At 48.0% G+C, this 24,491-nt stretch overlaps 1 protein-coding gene across 1 annotated transcript in view; it reads right to left on the bottom strand.

Moving 5' to 3' along the window:
- Positions 1–22,067, bottom strand: part of LOC146335174 (protein-arginine deiminase type-3-like) — a 30,049-nt gene extending 7,982 nt beyond the window's left edge. Inside the window, exons 1-8 of the mRNA XM_084822170.1 lie at positions 21,599–22,067; positions 9,465–9,645; positions 8,336–8,408; positions 6,201–6,262; positions 3,224–3,341; positions 2,352–2,477; positions 1,893–2,071; positions 1,175–1,278 (exon numbers count right to left, since the gene is read on the bottom strand). Of these exons, the coding sequence (XP_084678296.1) occupies positions 1,175–1,278; positions 1,893–2,071; positions 2,352–2,477; positions 3,224–3,341; positions 6,201–6,262; positions 8,336–8,408; positions 9,465–9,645; positions 21,599–21,690 (935 nt within the window). The 5' untranslated portion in view covers positions 21,691–22,067. The remainder of the gene's footprint in view (positions 1–1,174; positions 1,279–1,892; positions 2,072–2,351; positions 2,478–3,223; positions 3,342–6,200; positions 6,263–8,335; positions 8,409–9,464; positions 9,646–21,598) is intronic.
- Positions 22,068–24,491: the final 2,424 nt, after the last annotated feature.

Raw genomic sequence — 24,491 nt, 5'->3', positions numbered from 1 at the left:
TTACTCAGGGCCCAGGTATCTGAGAGCCTCCCCCATCACCAGCCAACTAGGGCTTTTGGTCTACAGGAGGCACCCTGTTTCCTGCATCTCATGCTCCCCCGCCCCATAAATGTGTTGAGAAGGGTGGGGAAGTGAGACAGGGCATTCTCAGTGGTAGCCCCCCGTTTGTGGAACTCCCTCCTAGATGAGGTCCAATTATCGCCCACTGTGAATATTTGTAAACATAAGCCAAAGACCTTTTTATTTACACAAACGTTTGGCCCCAGGGCTGTTTGTTTTTGTGCTTTGGTTATTATTGTGGTATCTTAACTGTTTTATTGTAATAGAATTTGACAGCTGTTTTATTGGTCTTTGTATCATTCATATCTGTGCTCCTGCTCTGGAGGAAAGGCAGGTTATAAGAACTGTGAATGAATGAATGAATGAATGAATGAATGAATGAATGAATGAATGAATACATATAGATAGGCAGGGAGAGAGAGAATGAGAGAGAGAGAATGTTTTCAGGGGCATCTATGGGTGATCTGAGATATTTTGTCTTCTCCAAATGGTTCAACTGCATAATTTAAAGGACCGTCTCCTCCCACCAGTTTCAGAGGTTCATTTGGTGGGCACACAAGAACTACTGTGCACTGCCACCCACATTCGGAAACGCCTTTGCCCAGGAGAACCAGTTCATCTCCTCCCAGAAGGTTCATTTTCGGTTCATTTCCATCCTGCTTCTCAGACAATTATTGTTTCCCAAAGCAGCTCACATCAGTTTAAAAAAGAGAGACAGGCCTTGCTATCAGGCATGCAAACTAAAATGACAACAGGACACGCAAGGGAAGGAGGGTGAAGGGAAAAGGAAGAGGAGGGAGATTTCTGTGTCTGTCTGTCTGTCTGTCTGTCTGTCTGTCTGTCTATCTATCTATCTATCTATCTATCTATCTATCTATCACATTTATATCTTGCCTTTTTTCCTCTGTAAGGAACCCAAGGCAGTGTACATAACCCTCCTCCTCTCCATTTTATCCTCACAACAACATCCCTGTGAGGTGGGTTGGGCAGAGAGTCTGTGACTGGCCCGAGGTCACCCAGTGAGCTTCCATGGCCAAGTGGGGACTAGAACCCGGGTCTCCGGGTCCAACACTCTAGCCACTACACCACACTGGCTCTTTAGGCAGCCCTTTACCTGCAGACATAAGCTGTCACTGGCTGCAAGGTGTTGGGTGTCATTATCCATGGAGCAATGCGGAAGACCACGCTGTCCGTGAAGATTGGCGCCTCGGGCAACTCCTGTCGCAGGGAAAATCATAAGGGGGGGGGTGGAGAAGGGACCAAGAAAGGTGTTGGCAAGTTGGATTCAACAAAGAGTTATTCAGACACGAAGATTAAACCTCCTGAGAACACACATGGAAACGACCAGTCATTTTTATCTTACCGCAGGGGTGCAGAACCATCTGAGAAACCCCAGAGGGCTGGATTCCATCCTTAAAGGCTGAAATGCCTCTCGTAAGGTGTAATTATTTTGGCCTCTGCCACTTTGTCTTCAGCCTGCCCGCCACTGGAATGTGGCCCCCAAGAGCCACTCAGAAATGGAATTTGACCCTCGGGATAAAAGAGGTTCCACACCAGTGGCGTAGAGCCATAAACCCTAAACTCTTGACTTTGTGGAATTACCACCATGAAAGAAGAAGGATCTGGACTAGCTTGCTCCTGGCTGGCTGTGGGATGCTGGGAGTTGCAGTCCAACACATCAGGAGGACGTCTGATCTAGAATGCACCTATGCTCACATCCTGTTTGCTGCTATTGTCCTCCCTCCCACGACACTCTTAAAGGCATTACGTGCATGAATCTGAGAAGGGTTCTGTTTGTTCTGTGACATGTTCCCCCTCTCTGCTCTCCATACCGTCGTGGTGGCCTCGAGAAGCGTGGCATGGAAGGACACGAGCCCTGTGAAGTCGATGTCAGGAAAAGCCAGCCCTTCCACATAGAAAAGATTCTCGACTTGGCCGCTGCTATGTTCCACCAGATACGAGAGCTTCCCAGACCCCAGGACGTGCTTGTATTTGCTCAGCTTCTTTTTCCCTGTAAATCAAATAGACAATTTCCCCCACAAAATAATTTGTCCAGCTGTTCAGACCTGAGTTTTGTTTTGTTGGCTTGTTTGGAAGCAAACTCATCCTCGCCTCAACTGTCACCAGCATCAGCCATCCCAGCAGGGTGTAACAAAAGAGGGAGACAGAAGGGAAATGAGGACTGTTCCACTGGTCCTGCTGATAGGCTTTGTTGTTGTTTTCCTCTTCCCTCCCCTCCCCGTCTCCTTCAGTCCTGAGGCTCAACGGTGCAACAGAGTTAGAACACTTACCCTGAGCATGAAAGACGCCCACTTTGTCGTTGACAGATGCTGAGACATGGAGAACCAGCTGGTGGTCATCGAAGATGTCATCAGGCCCACGAGTCGTCAGGATCATGAGGGACATGTCCCTGAGGTCTGAAGAGAAGAGGGGTAAGTTACAGCTCTGTAGAGCCCCTGCTTTGCAGGCCGAAGGTCACAGCTTCGATCCCCGGCAACATCTCCAGGTAGGGCTGGAAAAATTCCTCCCTGAAACCCTGGAGAACTGCTGCCAGACAGTGTCGACAACACTGGGCTAGATATGGAGCCAGGCGTAGAAGGCAGCTTCTAGTGTTCCTACTTAAATCAGCTCTTTATTCAGAACAGTGAGGAACACACCACAGGTGGTCTAGGAGTGGACCCAACAGGCTTCCAGGCAGGCTGGGAGGGCCCACAGCTCAGTGGTAGAGCCCTTGCTTTGTAGGCAGGAGGCCCAGGTTCAATCCCAGCATCTCCAGGGAGGTCACCAGCTGCTATTTCAGGGAAAGAATCTTGCCTAAACCCTGGAGAGCCATGGCTGCCAGTCAGTGTCAACAATACTGGGCTAGATGGACCCCGGGTCTGACCTCAGGATAAAGCAGCTTCCCATGTTCTTATGTACCTCACAGCCCAAGGGTCCCAACCCAACACTTTGGCTAGTACAAGGCTCCTATTCGAGGCTGGCTTAAGGCCTTGAGAGGTTTTATTTTTTGTGAACTGCCCAGAGAACTCTGACTATTGGGCTGTATAACCATGTAATAAATAATCATAACAACAGCCATCCTTCTTTTAAGGGCTTGGGGGATACTGTAATGTATTGCTACCTGTCTCCCCTGGTTTTTGAATGAGTTGGAGCTGTTACCAACCTGCAAATGATTGCAGTGTCTGGTCCTTGTTATCCATGTCTTCTACTTCAGGGTCATCTTTGTCGCAGTTCACCAAAAGGATGGCTCCTTTTCCTTTGGGGCCCCATGTCCAATTTTTCTGCAGTGGCAAAAATCAAACTCATGGAACCCCATGCCAGTGGTATCTGGTGTCCATTGAGACTGGTGGGGCAGAATTCAGGGGAACCCGTGGTGGGCAGAGCCAAGGGGCCCAGTTATCCACAGCAGCAACACATCGACCAGAAAAGAGAAACTGAGGCCAGTTAACTTTGCAGTCATGCCTGCAAAGCAAAGGACATGTCTGTAAAGCAACGTGGGAGATCCACACAGGAACCCAGAAGGATTCCTCTGGACCCACATTTTCTATTCCAGCAACAATCCCCATTGCACAGATAAGAGAAATTAAGGCACATACCTTCAAGATCATCAGTGCAAAGAAGGGGGTGACCTCTCTTTTACACACACACACACACACACTTTACACTCTCTGTTACGCTCGCTCTCTCTCTTACTTTAAGCACATAGGCCCAATCCAGACTGGCACTGCCCTCCCTGCAGAAAGCAATGAACCATCCCTGCCGTGCCTCTCCTTCACTGCCCCAAAGGGAACTGGATTTTAAGGCAACCTCTTCCCCTCACCTTGGCGGTGTAGGAAAATGAGTTTCCATGTCGCTCCCGGAAATATATTTATTTATTTAAAATATTTCTTAGCTGCCATTCAGGGCAGAAGCCCTCCCAAGGCAGCATACAACAATAAAACACATAAAACCGATACAGTTATTAAGAGCAATAAAAACACAAGGAAAACCAACAAGGAAAAGAGCAACAACAGCAATCAGACCAGGAGAAGACCAGAGTAAAATAATAAGTTGCTAAAAAGCCAAACTACAGTTTATAAAAGTCCCATTTCTGCTACTTGAAAGAATAGGGCAGATGACAAAAACCTGCATAAATGTACTTAGCACAGCCAGGGGAGGGGAGGTGCACCAAAGGCACGCTATTTATCCTTGTGCCGGCCCTGTATGGAGACAGGCTTACTGATGGGTACTGGCCATGACTGCGAAATGGAATGTCCAGATCCACCTTCTCACCACCATTGTCACCAGCTACTATTGCTCCTCATCCTCTTATCATTGCTCCCACTTGCTTGCTGGACAGGCAGGGAGCAAGGAGGCTGTGGCATCTCCTGTTCCTCCTTCTCACCACCACTGTTGTCTGGGCCAGAGTGAGAGGCAGGGGAACAAGCCGGTTGCAATGGGGAAGATGGGGAGCAAGTCCAGGGGGCTGTTGTCACTGGGCCCCTGTTGGGGTGTGGGCCATCATCAGGTGCCCAACCATGCTGACCCTTGGTGCCAGACCTGAGTATAACTCTAGATAGCTGTGGCTGGAAGGCAAAGAGCCAGGGAGTTCTGTTGCCGTCATGCCACGAGGGTGGGCTTCACAGAATCTCCATTATGGGAACAGAATGATGGACTGGATGGGCCATTTTGGTCTAATCACTCAGGGCTGTTCTTATGACATTTCCTTGTTTGTTCATCTGTGGTTACCCATCCTTAAAACTGTACTCCCCATGTGATAAAACCAAAATACAAGCACAAGAAATCCAACCACCGATAGCCGTGGTTATAATAAAGCAAACAGGGAGACGTTTCTCTTTGCATCACGTCCCAGCTTAGTGATCTTAGGTTGCCCAACACTCTGGCACTCACCTCACTGGAGATGAGCCATAGCGCCATGGTAGCGCCCCTGCTTTGAGTGCAAAAAGTCCCAGTTTCAATCCCTGGCATCTCCAGGTAGCAAGATGCAGGTTCACTGATAGGTTATGCCTTAACTGATGGGGGCGGGGGGCTGTAGCTCTTTGGTAGAGCACACTTTTGACATTAAAAAGGTCCAGGTTCAGTCCCCAATATCTCTGGGCTAGGAAAGAATCCTGCCTGAAACCCTGGAGAGCCATTGCTGCCAGTCAATGTTGACAGTACTGGGCTAGATGGCTAGTCCAAGGGTTGGACTTGGTATAAGGCAGCTCCCTATGTGTATTTGGGTCCTGTTGCCAGCTGCCTTCCCTCCCACCCTGCCTGGACAGGTTCTGCCAGATACTTGACCTGAATCTTCAGCTTATGCTGACTAAGGGTTACCCTTGAGCAGATGCACCCTCAAGCGGAGAAGAGCGCCACCTCTGCTGGAGCCTTGAACCCCCGGAAAAGATCAGAAGCTGCCTCCATATTGTCGTCACTTAGCATTTGCAAAACATCTAATGTGGACCATGGACTCTAGCAAATCCTCTTTTAAAAAGACCCAAGTCCTTGCCCAGAGGTTCACAATCTAAAAAAGAAAAACACAAAACCTCCCACGCCCAGTACTAACTTAGCTCCTGCAGGGCTCCAGAACTCCCTTTTTAACTGGTTAGTTTTCTGGCAACAAAGAACCACGACAATGCGTCCCTCTGGGAACCATGCCCAGATTGTATCATCGTTTCAAGAACTCTTATTGCAGCCTATTATGCTTTGCTGTATTCTGCTCTGAGGGCCCCATGGTCAGGTGGGAAAGCAGACGATACACATTAATATCAGTAGACCAGGGGTACAGAACTTCTTTCACCCAGAGGAATTCCATTTCGGAGGTCTTGCGGGGTGCATTGCAATAGTGGGTGGAGCCAAAGGCAAAAGTTTTTTTAGCCAAAAACTAAAAAATACCAGCATAGCCTTCGGAGAGGCATTTCAACCTTTCAGCATGGGGGGAAATAACTGCACAAAAGCTAGGAAACAGCCAAATGATTGGTGGTTGGGAGAAAGGGGGTGGGGCCGGAAGAAGGGGGAGTGGCCATTTAGAGAACCCTGGAGGGCCAGGTTGGGACCCCCAGAGGGACAAGGGTTTTGCATCCTTGCAGTACATGATACATGAATGCTCAAACTCTCTCCCTCCATGCTCATAGGGCTCAAACAACAGAACTCACTCCTACCTTATTTTTCTGTTTCCTGGTTACAGTTCCTGAACGGTATATATCAGCATCCAGGGAGATTTCTGCAGCAGAAGAAAACACAGAGATCTATGAGTGGGATCCCCAAAGAGTCTAGCAAGGTGCCCTGTTTCCACTGGGTACTCAGATTTTACTGTCATCTGTAACACCACGGATATGCCTGGACTAAATTGTGCATGACTCGGGGCTCCTTTTCTGCAGGGGAAATGGTGAGTGAGTGGTGCAAAGGAGGCCCCTGGTCCTCTCAGTGGGCGTGAGGCTGGCCTTAGCACTGAGGCACCCACAACCTACTTCTGCTATGCTTTTTCTCCAACCACCTCTAAGCTGTGCAAGGCCTTGCACCACCGCAACACCGCTGCTTGTGTGAGATTACACATACACACAGAATAATGGGATAAAATGGAGAGGAGGATGATAATGTAAGCCGCCTTGGGTTCCATGCAAGAGGAAAAAAGGCATGGTATAAATGCAATAAATAAATAAATAAATTCAAGACGAGGCTGGACAGCCATCTGTCAGGGATGCTCTGACTTGGATTCCTGCATTGAGCAGGGGGTTGGACTCGAGGGTCTTGTAGGGCCCTTCCAACCCCACTATTCTATGATTCTATGATCCAGTTGACTTTCTGCCTGGCATGGCAAGCTGGCTGTCAGGCCAGGGCTCTGAGTTTCTGTGACCACATTTACCAGGAAAATTGCATCACAACTCCTGTACTTCATGAAAATTGGCATGGGGATTCCGATAATTCATCCACGCCCTTGCAAACACTCCCCCTGTGGTGAAACTGAGTGTATAGCTGAAGAAGGCCTTCTTTGTCTTTTGAATGAGGAGCAGCAATTCACCTTCACACTGTTTTTGACAGATGAGGACCTATTTCTTGATGTTTGATGGTTTTAAATTTCTAAATTACGTTGTCCCTGACCCGGACTGAGATGACTCTTTGGATGAAGATTTGGATGGATGCCACAGAGTCCAACAACCCTGTGGGTCCTTCCAACTCTACCGATACCCCTAGCACCTCCAGGGAAGCTGCACCACGTCCTCCAGTAATAGTGGACTGTGAAGAGCCCCTGGAGGGGGTCCCTGAGGGCCAAACATCCCCGAATGAGACTGAGGAAGAGGTTGAGCATCTGGCCTTCCCTAGAGCGCACGCACCTCGAGAACAGCGGCAACCAGGCTACTTGAGGGTAAAGGTCTACTTGAGAGCCACGGTCTCCTCAGAAGTAGGAAAACTCTGTACTAACAGCTTGCAGCTGTACCTGGGTGTGGGCTGGGAGGCTTGGCCATATAAGCCTTCAGTTTAGATTTATTAGCTGCTGGAACAACACCTTAATTTCACCTCCCAGTATCTCAAAGCCTTGCTTCTCTTTGCACTGGTCTCTTACGCTGCTGGACTCCTGGTAAGACTCTGCTTTTGGACCAGTAAAACTGTGCTTTTGACCTTCTGCTTGCCTACTGATGGAATTGTCCCTAGCTTGGCCCAGGGCCGAGCTGAACCCAGCTGTAAGACAACAGGTCACCACTTTGAGAGGTTTGTGGAAGAGTAATTTAGAAATAGCAAAGATAGATAAACAAATGCATCGTTCCCACAGTTTGGGCTGTGAGTATCATTGCTTATGCAGCCAAACTGATACCACCCATGCACAAGATGGGGGTACTGGAAGTCTGGGGGAAAGCCCAAGTTTTGCAGAAGTATAAGATACACATTAATATCAGTAGACCAGGGGTACAGAACTTTAGAAAATGGAACCCAAGGAGGACTGAGTATAATCAGTGGTTGTGGAATGCTAACTGACTATTGGGTGGCGGAGGGGGAATGGGATGGAGCGGCTGGAAACTGAACAGGAGCACTTCACGCTGCAAAACATTGTTGCAGGTCCCACTCAAAGGAACTGATGACCAAAGATCACGAGGACTTTGTACCCTGAAATTAGATTTCTAGTTACACAGAATGTCAAAATACCCATTAAAATTCCTCTTGTTTTTAACCCATATCCGCCCTGGTAGTCAACAAAGGCAGGTATAAATAAACACGTACATACATACATTTGCACCATTGTCACTAGATTTCTTTTAACCTCCTCCTTTCAGTTTGATCTGCACAGTTGCAGACTTACCGACGCAGGTGAGGTGGAGAATGGCTTTGGCCATTGGTGTCTTCCCATTTTCCTTGTAGTATGAAATTCTGACCTGCCAAGATACCACGAGTTTCAGCAAACCTATAGCGAAGCTACTTATACTGGCATACATTTAGGGTGCATCTATTCAACACACTTAAAAACAGTTTGGCCTGTGAGCTCTAATTTCAGATTTGCTTGACAGGAATGTTTATGCCTTTTTGTCCCAAGATGACTCACGTCAGGGGAAGGGGGCTTCTTTTGGCCCAGGGCCAAATCCCATTTCAGAGAAGTTCTCGGGCATGCATTCCAGTGGTGGATGGGGCCAGAGGCAAGAAGGGCAGGGACGAAAATGCCAGACTATTTTGGCTTAAAGCTCTTGCAGCCAGTAGCTAAACCTTAGGAGAGATTTCACTTTTAAGAGGGGGGGGGGACTGCACAAAAGCCAAGAAAACACCAAACTATCAGTGATCGGGGGAGAAAGCAGGTGGGGCCAAGGGAATGCCGGGAGTTGTAGGCCTTGTTTCCGTTTAAACTTGCATAAGGTTGCACCCTTAGTGAGCTTGAGGTCTGAGCGGGAAACTGGCCCTGGTCTCCCCAGCCGAAGTAACTCTCCACCTTTACAGAACTACAATTCTCATGGTTCTTGGTGGAGGGAAGCCATAAGATTACGTTATTGTAATGAAAACACCCCGTTGCAGGGTCAGACCTGCTGCGCCTCTTCCCCAACCCCTGTCCTACCCAAGGGATATTAGCCAGTGCCAGCTCCAGGTTTTGGGGCCCTTGGGTAAGACACTGTCCATGGGCCCCCTCCCTCAGGGAGTCCACCTTCTCACCACCACAGTCACTAGCTGCAATTGCTCCTCCTCTTTCTCATCCTTGCTCCCACTTGCTTGCTTGGCAGGCAGGGAGCAAGGAGGCCATGGCATCTCCTCCTCCTCCTCCTCCTCACCATCACCACCGTCGCCTGGGCCGGAGCAAGAGGCAGGGGACAAGCAGGGTGCAATGGGGGAGAGGAGGAGTAACTCCAGGGGGTTCTTGCCAGTGGTCCCCTGCTGGGGTGTGGGCCCTTGGCAAATGCCTGATCATGCCTACCTTTGACGCCAGCCCTGCCATCAGTGTTTCTCACCTTGTCTTCATCGACATCAGTGCTCGGAGCATCCATAGTGACGATCACCTCCACCCGTGTGTCCAAGGGCCACCTGGGCACCGAGGATGGTATCTTCAAAACTTCCGCATTGTGGACAATGTAGAGGTTGATGCCAGGCGTCCCCCAGACATCGAAGCCTGTGGCTCCAGCAGGGACTGACCTGAAACAGCAAAACATGGTTCACAGCAACGGTTTCATTTGTGTTTATGTAGTTATTGCATTTATTATCCTACAAAGAGGTCAAGGCAGCGTGCATGGCTCTCCCCCTAAACAGACTATTCTGCCATTTTACCCTCCCAGCAAGTGTGTGGTTGGCTTAAGGTCATGGCTGCTCCTCTCTCCCTCAACCTGTGTTGTGGGGAGGGGCTGTAGCTCGGCGGCAGCGCTCCTGCTGTGCCTGCAGAAGGCCCCGGGTTCAATCCTTCGCAGCATGCCAGCCTCCCAGTTACAAATAAATGTTTTATTTTTAAAAAGACTTATCTGTGGCAAATAGCCATGGCAGACAAATTGACATACCAACTAAAACTAACTAAAAGCAAAGTAAAAATATCTGACTTTTATAAAATATGGCAGGATTTTATTTTATATACTCATCAGGGACATGCACAGCAGTATTGGTCAAAGCCTTTCCTCAGACTATGGAAAAGACACTAAATTTAATCTGTTAAAGTGAAGAATTACCATCTTCAAGCAGCCTATGGATCCCACCTATATCTTGGTTTAGAAGGTGTGTATGTGTGTATAGATATATGTATATATGATGTTAAATGTACTACTCTCTATCAATAAGTACATTTAAATCCAGTGGGCAAAATCCAGCATAAATCCTACTTGGAGTAAACCCGTTGAAATGAATGGGATTTAAGTCAGTCATGACTAACTTTAATTCCACGTATAGGTCTACTCTAAGTAGACTTGCATTGGATTTTGCCCAGGGTGTTTTTATTTATTTTCTTTCTGTTGGTTTGTTCAATCTTCTAAAGACTAATAAAGTCTTTAACCCCCCCCCCCCAGTCTTATGAAATAAGATAAAAAGTAGGAGGGGCAGGGAGCCTGGCAGGCACTGCGTTGGAGACCCCAAGACTAGACAGCCTTTGGGTGCCTTTCCTGGAATCGCAAGTCCATTAAGCAAGCCTCCAGCCCCAGCTTTTGTAGTTTAGGGTTGGGGCCTTTCCCCGAGAGCTCTGCCTGACAGCTTCCTCCTGAATCCATTTCACCAAATGCCACACGCTCAACAGGTGATTGAGCTGAAACCGTCAACAGCAGCTGGGCTAGGAAACCAGACGTTGCCAAATGGGCACAACTTAAACCTTTCGCACATATACCCCCATACCTAGCTTAGTGGAGAGGCTGCTCACAAAAGGGGATTGCCGTGCAATGTTTGTACAGTGCTTGGTGGACAAAAATGGAGGGAAGACGCTTCCAGCTCAATGCATCTAACAGGAGAACTGAAGTTCCCTGCAACTGCAGACTCTGTCTGGCCTCATCCATCAGCCAGAGAACTAGAAAGAATGCCATGGCAAGGGGGAGACCGACCTGCCCCCCTACATCAGTCAGAAGGAACAGCGGCAAGGAGCTTATTTTCACCCTTCCCTGCTAGAAAGAGCACCTATAGGAACTTTGAAGCAAAGAGCTGGTGCCTGAGTTCTTGCTTTATTTTTCCTCCTCCCTCCCAATCCCCTTTCCTTTTATGTCGTGCCTTTTAGATTGTAAGACTGAGGACAGGGAACATCTCATTATTAATCTTTGTTAACCGCTCTGGGAGCCTTTGGGGGGCTGAAGAGTGGGGTAAAATGCTATAAACAAACAAACAAGGGGTACAGACAGCTGTTTCCACTGTTGCCATTCCTATGATCCAGAGGGTTGCTGTGTTCAGGGGCCAGTGGAACAGCAGAGTTCCACTCTGAAACAGCCTGGTGGATTGTGGCATAAGCTAATTCTGCCAAAACTGGGTCATGGTCTCCAACATGGATCCTGTAATGCAGGGCAGGTTCCGAAATGGTCTCTAGGTATGAGTGACAAGATCTAGCGTTGTTTGGGAATGTCTCGCAGGCCAGACATTGTCCAGCAGGCACAGAGGTCTCCGAGTTTCTTTGGTCCAGGTTGGTCACAAACACACACCTACACACACCGTTCAAAACCTTGACAGGAACCAGTGTGGCACCAGTGCTTAGTGTTTCATAAATAAGATTTTCTGGGGCTTGAGCAAGCAGGGATGCCACGCCCTCTGACTGGGAAGACCGCTGATATGATGGTAGCAAAGGAGAAGCACTCTGCAAATGCTCAGAGCTGCTCTTGGGATCCTCTCACAGGGACAGAAACGGTGGGTCCATGGGAGTCCCTCACTGCTTGGCAGGATGATTTGAGCAGCTGGCCACATTGCAAAGTGGTGATACATCTGCACATAGCCTGTGGCGATTTTCTGCCACTCAGGAAATACACTTGCTTGTTCCGACACGCCAGGACTGGCACGCTGGGCTGTGAAGCCGGCAACCCTAGCGGCACCCCGTAGGCCGAGCCGTGAGGATCGACTGGCACAGCCAGTGCTTGCCGCTCATTAGCCTGCAACCAGCTCACACCCGGAGCGATGGGCCCAGGCTGAATCAGCTGCCCTACTTGTTTCAGCCTCCCCCTCAACTCTCTTCTGCTTTCTCTGGCTCAGGATTCCTGCCCTCCCCCTAGTTCTCAGCAGGACCTCAGTCACGTTCGCAGGAACAGTTTCTTCGGTCTATCAAAAAGCACCGCCTTGCCTCCTATGATGTTCCATGATGCAGCTTTATCAGTAGTGGTGGTATTTTATTAATGTACGTGTCGCTTCCCTCCGCAACAAAGCAGTCTTTCAAGGCTGCACAGACGGACATTCTGGTTTTTCCTCTTCTGGCCTGGATTCCCTGTGGTGCCCCCATTCTGTCTTTTGCCGCAGTTCAGCCCATTGAGGAGCAGCATCAAGGGTTGGCATGGCTGGGCACTTGCTGAGAGGCCACACCCCAGCAGGGGCCCACTGCCGAGAGCCCCCTGGCCCCATCTCCATGAGCCATTTACTCCGGGGCTTCTGCAATCTGAGGACCTTCGGGACGTATGACGCAATTGCCACTTCGCAGCCAAGCTGTGGTTTTCACAGGGAGAATGCGGATTTCTGCAGAGGCATTTTGCTGCGATTCTTTAGCAGGTTTACTGTGGTTGCTGAGCTGTCTGTCCCTTCCTCGAACTAACTTTGCAGTTTGCGGTGGGCATGGGGTAGGCGTGCTTAGTGATTGCATCACTCTGGGACGCCTTTTCACTCTTCCCCATTCCTCTCTGTCCCTTTGCAGCTGCACAGTAACAGGTACTCCCGAAGCTCAGAGGGATCCATTTTGGAATGATGGGTAGGCACCTACCTCTCGCGTGGGCACGCTCCTTCGCATGCGCAAACCATTGCGAGAGTGTGAGGCTGGAGGACTGCCGCTGCGATTGTGTACAAACAGTTGGCATGGTAACGGAGCAGACTGCCCACATCTTACCAAAGAGGAATGGATAGACACAAAAGAACCCCTAAAATACGAAACCGCCGCTAAACCCCTGAAGTGTCACACCCCCACCCTCACGTTGCTGCGCAGCTCTGCTTTTAAATACAATGGTAAAAAAAAGGGCAGCGCAACTGCTGCAGTTCACTTCGCTTCCACAGCCATGTCGGGGCACAGCAGATATTCCCGTTGGAGAAGTCCGCAGTAAATCACATGTGGACCAGAGCAGAAGCTAATTCGCAGCTGCAGTGTTGCGCAGTTATGATGGAGAGATGGAGGGGGCCCACTGGGGTGTCCTGCCCAAGGGCCCTCCGAAGCCTGGAGTTGGCACTGAGCCGATTCACCTATCCGCTTTGCCCTTTGGACTGACATGTGTCACTATAAGGGGCACTCCTCTCCTTTGTTCTTTCGAGGTATGCCGTATGACCATCCCTAGCCCTAATCCTGCCAAAACCTGCCACACCTCCTTCCTTACCTCATCTTTCACCTTCCCCAGCTGCCTCTGGACTTCTCTCTCTCTCTCTCTCTCTCTCTCTCCTTCTCTTTCTCTCTCTCTCTCTCACACACACACACCCCTTAGTTGTCACCACCACTAAAGCCTCTTCAGAAAGCACTCCAATCCTGACATGTGCAAGCAAACCTCTCCTGTCATGGTGGTTTTCCTCTCCGTTTCACAAGCAGTAACTTGTACGGGAGGGGGGTGGGTGCTTCATTAAACCATTATATTCTCTTTTGTTGCCTCTTGGTGGGCCTTAAATATCTAGAAAACTGTATCACAACCCAGGTTGGATTGAAAAAAGAAGGTGGCCCTTTCTAGAATCAGGTGCCCAGATGTGCAGCCTGCACCTTTTGAGCTGCACGCAAGGAATGTTTTCTATCACGGTGGTGCAACACTATTCTAGAATCAAGACAGGTCGGGGAGGTGTCCAAAGTCAACTCAGCCAAGCCCCTGACCAAAAGGCAAGCATATCTACCAGCTAAGGTTGCCAATTTCTCTCCCTCTGGCAAGCCTCCTGTGCCTTTCTTTTAATTGGTGTTCAACGGGCAAACTTTTAGCTGATGAAGCTGTTTCCCCTCACTTTATCTCCATGCCAGGGAAAACTTTACTTGCTCAATTCCTTCCTGTCCATAAATAGGGAACAGCATGAAGTCCTAAGTACACTCCTACTAAAGTTGCCAACTGATCGGGGGGAACCTACCCTGGCCTGCTCTTGTCCCCTTTAACTGCAGCTCAACCAAGATAAATCAGAGCAAAGGTTTATAGCTCTTTAGCACGTGCTAATGCCGGTACATCACGCAGCTCCTAAAGGCACAGCTGCAAAAGCCAGTTGTAAAGCTGGCAACCCTAATGCAGAAGCAGGGGATAATTTCTGTATTCTTTCTCCAAATTGTAATGTTTCCTCCACACCACAAAGCCTCCAGGAAGAGGCAGGCTATAAATCCGTATCCAGTAAATGAACCCTCATATTTTTCTCCAAAGGGGATAAGTTAGGGACATTACTGGCACCTGAGTGAAGCCCTCGGCCAGCGCATGAGGTGGTACGGCTGTGCCAAGGTTGGTACGCCAGGTGGTACGGCTGTGCCAAGTTTGGTACGCCAGGTGGTATGGCTGTGCCAAGTTTGTACCATGGCATAAAAAGGTGCAGAGGATGGTCCTGTGCCAAGTTGCACTCTGTGGGACAGAGGCTGTGTCGGGGCTGAGCTCCGGGAGGAACGTGCCACCCGCAAGCCCAGGGTTATCCAACTTCTCCCAGCAGGCAGTGCTTGTTGAGTCAGTGGCTTTTTAATGCCCCGTGGGTGGCAAGGCCTCTGGGGTTTGCTTCAGTGAGTCGCTGCTGGGGTGACTGGGATCACAGCCTGCACCAGTCAAGGCTGAGCACCCTGCAGAGCTGCCCAGAGGCAACTGGAGTTCATCTGCTGTAGGTTTTGTGCAACTGCCTTATCCTTCCAGACTTACTCCCGCACGGACTTCAGCACTACAGTACTTTGTTTCTGTACTCTTGGCTGCCTTCTGGCTGACTTGAGTGGCTACCGTGGGCTCTGGGGGGGCAGGGACTCTCTCTCTCAGGCCGAGGGCCAAATCCCATTTTGGAAAGCTCTTGGGGGCCACATTCCAGTGGTGTTGGCCAGGGCAGAAGGCAAAGGGGGCACAGCCAAAGGCAAACGGAGTGGGAACAAAAATACTGGACTGTTGCAGTTCACAGCTCTTCCTGCCAGTCACTGAGCCGTCGCAGAGGCATTTCAACCTTCAGAATGGGGAAAAATGCACAAAAGCCAGGAAACCACCAAAGGATTGGTGGTCAGGAGAAGGTGGTGAGGCCAGGGAAGAGAGGCCTTCTGGGAAACCTTGGAGGGCCAGACCTGGTCCCCCGGGCAGTCAGATTGGGCCCCCTGCACTCAGGTCCCCCACCCCTGCTGTTCTCCTGTTTACTGAGCGAGAGAGCTCGGGCGACCTCCTGCATCTGTTTCAGCGGCCAAAGCAACTGCGCTGTCTTCTTCAAGTCCTGGTGGCGTCCACCTTTTCTGCTGCCCATGGTCAGAAGCCCCCAGATTCACAAATGCATGCAAACACGCTCATGCCCATGAGCTCCTGTCCTCTTCCTCTGGGGAGCAACCTCGCCATGGTCATCCTACACAGCTCCCCTAAAGTGGTTGTTCTAGAGCACTTGTCTGATGCCCTCCAGAAAAATGGCCAATGTGTATATTTGTGTGTGGGGGTGTTGCAGTCCAGCTCATCTGAAGGGCACCAGTTTGGGGTGGAGCTCGAAAACTTTAAAGTTTAGAGATGGGGTGGAGACCCTCTTTCAGCCCAAGGGCTGAATTCAGTTTCAGAGAAGCTCTTGGGGCCACATTCCATGGAAGGGGGGCAGGACTGAAGGCAAAGGGATGGGGCCAAAAATACTAGCATATCGTCACCAAAAGCTCTTGTTGGCTGTAACTAAGGGCTTTTCTACTCAAGGCTGTTCATTCGATGTATCTACTTTCAGTTTCATTGCATAACTGAGATCAGAGCACTACATGAAGAGCATGTCCTTTCCTGCTTTTCTGCTGCATAGCCTCTAGATGGTACTGTGGTATAGTGGAATAGTGCAATTACACAAGAGGAAAAAGTGTTTTGTTTTGCTTTCACAAATAATACCGCATTTTCCCTGCTGTAAAACATCTTGCCAAAAGTGCTGCTTACAAACAGAAGTGAAACTCAAGGGTCACGACTTTGTCTAAAGAACTTGTGTAGAAAAGCTTCCAGCCTTAAGAGAGGCATTTCAACCCTTTAGAATGAGGAAAAAACTGCAGAGAAGCCAGGAAACCACCAAACAATTGGTGGTTGGGGGAAGGAGGCGTGGCCTTCTGGGGATCCCTGGAAGGGCAGATTCATTCCCCATCCTTGGTCCAGTGGGACACCATACTGGAAAAGGTGGCACCACCCAAGGCCAACTGCACAAAATACACCAGCCTGGTAGAATCTTAGAAGTGCTTCTGTCCTTTGCTGCCGTGCAACGGATGGCATGCTTTCTCCAAAATATATCCAAACACTGGAACCCTGAATCAAGGCAGAGTCCTCCACTCATCTCATGATCCAGCTGGCCTTGTCAGAAAAACAGCCATTATAGCAGTTTGATATCAACCAAAGCTAACCACCATCCATCAAGAACAAATCCCGCAGAGACAGCCCAGGAGAAAGCAGCCACAGGTAAGATGTTCCAAACAAGTTCTATATATGAGCTGATTCACACAATTGTTTCTTGACACTGCAGATTGCAGGTCACTTCTTATCTATAGACTACTTTTAAAATCCAAATTATAGGGTTTTTTTAATTATGAAGTGTCCCCAGTCTCCAGAGACCAAGAAGTGCTCCAGGCAGCCAAGATTTAAAAAACGGTCAGACTGAAAGTAAATGCAACATAAACTCTAAATGAAACAGAATGAGCCAAAGCCTATTTGTTACAACCAATCGTCCTGGCAATAACTTTTGAATGGTACAAGCAGAAACAATAAAAGTTTACAACGGCAATAGAAGCAATAATAAAAACAGCAGCCATCTGTTTCGCTGTCTCTTAACCCTCCTGTATGTCCCATTCTGTTTTGATTGTTCCACATTCAACGGATGTATTGCCGATTGTTTAGATGTAGCAGCCTTAATGTAAGGAGAACGAGCACTTAGATACTCTTGGTCAGCCTTCCACAAGCTGGTGCCCTCCAGATGGGATGGACTACAACTCCAATCATTCCCAGCCAGAGTAGCCAATGGCGGCAGCAGGTCATTTCTGTAACCATCATCCTGCTGGGTCTAATTTGAAAACCTGCAGACCCTTCCTAACCTATCTTGGGATCCTGAACAAGCAAACAGTGTGATTTCACCATCAAGTCAGGGATTTTTTTTCCTCCCCTATTCGCCCGCACCATCTTTTATAGAAATATTTGTCTGATGATTACATCTAGACATGTCAAAAGTTTGCATATTTTTTGAGATTTTTTTTTTTTGGTTGGCCTAATCAAGGTGTGAGACTAATATGGATTTTGGAATGTTACTTACAGTCAATAGGTCTAGCTTTGCTTCTTTTTTTCTTTTTTCTTGCAAAGTAAGGCAGACTTATATCAAATTGCAGCTAGAACATCTTTTGTACCTGCTGGCCTAAAAAAAACTGGCATTCTCACTGCAGGGAGGCTCCAGCATGAAATTGCTGAATTAGAACTAATAGCCAAGTTTGATCCTATCTGTTTGGGCTCGAAGAGAGACAATGGTCACTTGTCCCATGACAGGTATTAATTTTCTTAGCCATGCACAGATTATTGTGTTATCAGTTACTTCTGTTGTGAGGCTGCCTTCCCCAAACCAACGCCCACCAAATGAAATGAACTACAACTCCCAGCATCCCCAGCCAGCCATGCTGGTTGGGGATGCTGGGAGTTGTAGTTCAACACATCTGGAGACCGCCGGGTTGGGGAAGACTATTGTGAGAGGCACCATGCTCATTTTGAATACATTTAAGCTTTAACGTAATCATCACAGATTGTATTTTTTGCATTTTGTCGCTATTTGACCTCACTGTTCACATTCTTTTTCCCAACAGCCCCACGACTAAATACCTGCCACCCGTGGGTAGCACTTGGTCCATCGTATGAAGTGCCCTTTTGCCAACAAACACTTCACCCATAGTGCTAGCCTTTCCAGGTGCCGCAGGACTTTGTTTTGGCTGCAACAGGCTGACACAGTCTAATAAATCGTTATAATAGCAATCAACATAGAAGACTAGATTCCTAACAGCCTTTTTTTTTTTTTAATGCCTTCTACCAAACTGGCTGGGGAACAGGCTTCTCTTCGTCCACAGCCAGCACTTAAGTACACCAGCAGAGGAGAATGGGAGAGATTTGCATGGGATGCCTGGTTGCTGATGGATACCAGCGGAGTTGTTAAATACAAAACGGGAGTAAGAGTTTAAGAAGGAAATGGGTATGGGGACTTCATTCCCAATGCATGCTGGGTCTGTACCCAGTGATTCTCTGGAAAGGTCCTATGGATACCTTTCCTATGAGAGGTTAGGCTGCCATCTACAGAGGGCAGGGCCTTTTTAGGGGTGGCACAGAGCCCCTGGAATCTCCTATGGAGGCCCCTCAGGCTCAATCCCTCTCCCACAAGCTTTAAGGATGCAAGTTAAGACTGTCCTTTCCCAGCAGGTATTTTGGCTGGGAACAGTGGTGCAGCTAGGTTGTTTAAAACCCTGGACTGAATGGTCCTTCAAGGGTGGGTATGTATTTAGAGCTTTTTTACACAAGGCTGATAATCCACTGTATCTACTTTCAGTTTCACCGCAGAACTGAGATATGAGGACTACACGAAGAGCATCTCGTTTCCTGCTTTTCCACTACATAACTTCGAGGTGGCACTGCGCTATAGCAGAATAGTGCAAATACACAAGTAAAAAAGCATTTTCTTTCACGTTTACAATTAAATGCCACATTTTCCTTGCTCTAAAATAACTCACCGAAAGTGCTGTTTAAAGACAGAAGCAAAACTGGAGGGTCACGTCATCATCTAAAGAACCCGTGAACAACCGTAAGTAGAGAATGACAAGCACACAATAAAAGACTGGTGTAGAAAAGCTCTTAGGCAGCTATGTTATATCTCTTCTGTTGTGAACCACACAACTAACATTTCTCTTCTCCCTCCCATGTTATACAACTGCTTCTACATTCCTGATACATTACAGGAAAACAAACAAACAACAAATATTTACCAACCCTGATTAGAAAAAGAAATCCTTGGAACATGTGCAGGTTTGCATGCTGAAGTCCGTTAAATCACGGCATCAAACAGGGTTTGATTCTGCTGCCATGGTGCTAAACTCATTCAGTGGGGAAGGAGCACCGTTTTGTTGTTGGAAAAGAGAAAATATTTTCAAAGTACAAATAATATGAGCATCTGTGCACACATCTGGCTGGCAACCCCCTGACTATAAAATGTTTTTAACAAGAAGGAGAAAGGAAGGGTTCTGTGGCAAGCAAGGCCAGGCCTGGGGGGGGGGGCTGACATGCCCATGCAGGGCCTTTTTGCCACCACCCCCAATCATCTGGCACTCTCTGGGTGGTCCTTTGCAGAGGGCTGGCCTGGGCTGGGGTTCTTGACTTCAGCTCTGAGATCCAGTCCTAGCTGTACAACTGGCTGTGAATAAGGTGTCACTGTAAAGTTGCTGCTCAAGTGTATTTTCCAAACAGAGGGGGTTTAAACACACACACACACACAGCCATTTTGATTGATACAGTGGCCTTCTGTATTGCTCCTCTAATTAAATTATTGTGAGGTGTCATGGCAGGGGAAGCATGGAGGCCTTGAAAGACCAAATGGCAGGTAGAAATGGGGGTGGGGGGAAGGACCTTAGGACTAGAGATGAGGAATTTTTTGCAGACACAGAGAGAACCGAAGAGTGAAGAAGTCACAAAGGCATGAGAGGGAAGCCTTTTTTCTGCTAATTTTCCTAAGTGGTGTGGGGCTTTTGTTGGTTCTTTTGGGTTGGGTGGTAGTCCAATGAGGACTAGCAGGTCTCAGAACCCAGCAATCCTCCTGCCGGAAGAGCCCTTGGCCAACATTTCAGGATGGCCAAGTTGGGTGGTTAAGAGCCTGAGCTCCTTTGAGAAAGCAAAACAAGTGACAAATTGCAGCATCACCCACTGCAAATTAAACTTGCAGATGAGGCACTCACATGGGTTCGTTGCAATCAGCTCTCTGTTTACCAAGGCAAGGAATAAAATTCCATTCTCTGGTTGGGGGAAAAAATTATGGCACTACCAAGCCCCTTCAGAATGAAGGTTGCTCCAAAACTCTTGGACAGAGGTAGGCAACCTGGTACCTTCCAGATATTTTGGAACACAACTCCCATCAACCCTGTCTATTAGCTATCCTGGCATGGGTTTATGTGAGTTGTAGTCCAATATATCTGGGCACCATATTGCCTGCCCCTGCTCTAGGCAGTCAAATTTATCCTACATCAGTATAAACTGTTTTTTATTGTGGTTTTTATTGTGTTCTTACTTTTTTATTGCTTGTAATGTATCAGTTTTATGCATTTTATTGTTGCACGCCACCTTGGGAGGCCTTCTGCCTTGAAAGGTGGCCAGGAAATGTTCTAAATAAACAAATAAACTTACCAGGGTGGTGTTGATCACCATGACGTAATTTTTCTGAACCGCCCAGAGAGCTTTGGCTATTGGTGTGGAAATGAAATGAAACATCTGATTCCCCAGCAATATTTTGGACACCCAGAGCTCTGCTCTTATGGATTGCTTTGATTTCATTTGTAACCCTTCTTTCCACCCAAAAACAATGGCACTCCAGGTGGCTAACAAGAATAAAACCCAACATTTTAAAGTAAAGACTTAGTTAAAACAATCGTAAAAATACATAGATTTTTAAAGCTTTACAATAATAGAATAAAAGCAGCACCCAGCCCAACAGACCAGCTTACATGCCAAAGGCCTGCTTAAATAGAAACGTTTTTGCTTGCCAGCAGAAGGACAACAAAGATGGGGGCCAACCAAGCCTCCCTTAGCAGGGAGTTCCACAGCCTGGGAGCTACCACTGAGAAGGCCACTCTCATGTCCTCCACCAAACGTGCCTCCGATAGCAGATCTACCGAGAGAAGGGCGTCTTGGGATAACATTATGTGTACAGGACGATAGCACAGTACCTGGGACCTGTGCATTCCTGTACATTAGAAAGTATTGTGTGACTTAGCACAGTGCCAGCATGAATCAACATTTGCTGCGATAATATTTAAACAAATGGATTTATTTTCATACCCTGAAAAATACTGTAAGAGAGCTAGGACTCACCCTTGGGAGGGCGCACGCCTGCAAAATGTAAGCAGCACTTCTGAATATGTGCAAAGTGTGCTTTGACAACTGAGAAACCGCACTCTGCCTGCCCCTCTCGTTGTGAGCCTAGAGGGAAGGACCCCCAGGTTGCAGAGTATATGTTAAAACTTGTCCAGCTTTTTAGAACTGAGAGCAAAGCTGCCATGCAACCGAGTGGCAAACTGCAAGATCGCGCACCTCTGTTCTTACGCCCTCTGCGCAGTCTTTAGGTATAACGCAAGAAAGGAAGAGTTCCTTACCCGCAGACATCGAGGGAGATTTCTGTGTCAAGCACACAGATCGTGCTGGTTGGCTGCTCTGTGGAGAGCCGGACCCATCTTCGTTCAGACATGTCGATGCCCTTCTCGCTGTCCCTCCCCGGGCAGCCTGCGCGGTCCGCGAGCGGCGGCTCCGTGCGGTCGGTAACCGCCCCTGAGAAGATGCGAGCAGAGGCGCGCGGCGATAGGCTGCTGGGAGCCGCGATCCCGCCTCTAGGTCCCCGGAGCCGGGCTGGACGCTCAGGCCGAAGTTACCCGCGGAGTGATCAGCGGGCAGGCGGGGGGAGGGGGGAGCCGGCGCCTGGGTGGCCTTCCTCATCCTAGAGAGGCGGTCCAGCGAAGCAGAGGGCAGGTCGCTCCCTTTGCGGTGCCAACTTGTCTTGCTCCGTCAGGAGTTCTTGTTTTTTCTTTGGTTACCTGCGGCTGGAAACAGACTGTGCGCCGCAAGCACGGAGAAAAGCCGCGTGCTCCTGCGATGTTTTGGCGCTCTCTGACCAGCACAGAGACCGATGGCGGGAGGAGATCTTCCTGGGGAAATCTGCACACTGGGCTCTCGCTGCTGGGAAGGGAAGGGACGATCCCCTGCTCTGCAGCTGCTCTACAGTGTTGTGATCTATGTGCTGTTTCACCCCAAAACAAAGTGGGTCTGCTATGAATTGTTGTGAACCACCCAGAGAGTTTCAGCTACGGGGCAGTAAAGAAATGAAAGAAAGAATAGTAATACGTTACAGAAGAACAGAAAAAAAGCCCTCTGCGGCATCAGACCCAGGGTCCATCTCGTCCAGCATTGTCTTCACACAATGGCCAACCAGACGCCCCAATGGGAAGCCCACAAGCAGGACATGAGCGCAACGGCACCTTCCCGCCCATGTTCCCCAGCAACTGGTGTACGTAGGCATACTGCATTTTAACAATACATTCATATTGTTTTAAAAACAAAGGCAGCCATGTTGGTCCGTGACTTAAATAATCCAAAAGCAGGACAGAGGGAGGAGATCCACAGTTAGGCAATACTTGCTTTAGGACCAACGGAAACACCATAAGATTGTGCATTCTGTCAAATTCTCCAGAACTCTCCCATATAGCTTAACGAAGACTTCTGGAAAACTCGAAAGCTTGCACAAACTTTTGTGACATTTTGGTGGTCCTAATGAAGGTATGTCCTAAGCATATATATGCCCGTATTATTTTAATTTGTCTTGTTCCAAGACTCAGTCATCAAAATTCACTTTCTTATTTCACAGTGCAGTTCAGAGATTTATTTATTGTTATTTATCAGGGATGGAATTTAGCAACCTGAGAATAAATTGTCAGTGACCACACGTTTCTTGCCACCCACCCCCCTCTTTGGTTGTTGCAGAAAGTTTCGCTCTTCAGGAAGAGGGCAGTCAGTGCCCACCCCCAATTCAACAAAACTAGAAATCTGATTCCAGTAGGTGACCAGTGATTTATTAAATGCAGGATTTCCAGAGGGGTCGCTGCATTATTTTGTTGCTGCAAAAACCATAAAGTGTCCTGTGGCACCTTAAAGGCTATTGATTTTATGGCCAAACCTCACTAGAGGCCACTTAATCAGATGCACAGATTGTTACCTGCAGTTGTCAGGGGTGTAGAGAAAAAGAATGTAATTGATGAGGTCAAACAATGATGAAATGCAAAAAATACAATCTGTGATGATTACGTTAAAGCTTAAATGTATTCAAAATAAACACATTCACCCTTCACACAATCATCTCAGCAGTGCTAAATAAATTAGCACCCATAGACAGTGTCCATTGTCTCTCCTCAAGCCCAAACTGATAGGATCAAACTTTACTATTGGCTCTAATTTAGTTATTTTAAGTGGCAGTTTCCCTTTGAGAACAGCAACTTTGAGGTCAGCAGGACCTATTTGATTATAGGATCTTTGTCAGAGGGGAGGAAAACAACATTAAGATTTTAAAAGGCTCTGCACTGTTCTGGAGACTTTCTCAAATATGGCTAAAGGAACGTGTAGAAACCCCAGTTTGTCTCTCTGGTATGGTGTAAGATTGTGAGCTAAAATTTTCCTTGGCCAGACACATCTCCACCACTCAGGTCTTCCTCAGTAGCTTGGACATAATAGATAGGGATCTCGCTGTTCCAGAAGTGACTGGATGGGCTGGGTTTTCCCTGTGATGCAATCATCTATGTACTCAAAAGATAAAGCATACATCCTCGTTACATAAAACTAAGCAAAGATATAACTTTATTTTCCCCTTATACACAGGCACATCTAGGTAGGAGCAAGCGACGGCTAAAAGTAAGCAAGTTCCTTACCTAGGGAGTAAGTTTACCTTTATTGCTACATAGCAATAGACAACTGTGATAGAATGGCCACTAATCCAGCTAATGGTGACTGCAACTAAGCCCCATTAAAACCAGTGCTCAACTCCCATTACTTTCAGTATGACAGGTCAACTGATCCTGCACGTGTTTACTCAGGAATAAGCCCCATTGTGTTCAGTGGGAATTACTGCCAGGTAAATGTGCACGGGATTGCAGCTGCAGTCATCACTAGCTTTAGCTAGATTGGAGAGAAATGTAGTCACACAACTCTTCTATTACTAACACAATGCCGTTGACAGACGTTTTCTAAGGGTGCTCCTAGACAGTGCTACCAATGAAAAGACATTGTGCAACGATTCCACCTTTGCCTCTTTAACGGATTTTTTGTGGAAAGGAAAAAGACAGAAGAAGCAGTGTGAATACAAACAGATGACATCGTCATCTGGACTGCCTGTAAAAATTTTGTTAATGTGGTTGGGCAATTGCACAGTAAAAACATCATCTGGAAGCACAAAATTTATGACAACATTTATAATCCCTTAAACAGCAGATAAGAGCTGCAAGGCCT

Source organism: Heloderma suspectum, chromosome 15, assembly GCF_057233095.1.
Source record: "Heloderma suspectum isolate Gila_16-S chromosome 15, 16-S_ref, whole genome shotgun sequence".
NCBI lineage: Eukaryota > Metazoa > Chordata > Lepidosauria > Squamata > Helodermatidae > Heloderma > Heloderma suspectum.
Note: the sequence above shows the minus strand (reverse complement) of the source record. Positions and strands in the feature narration are given on the sequence as shown.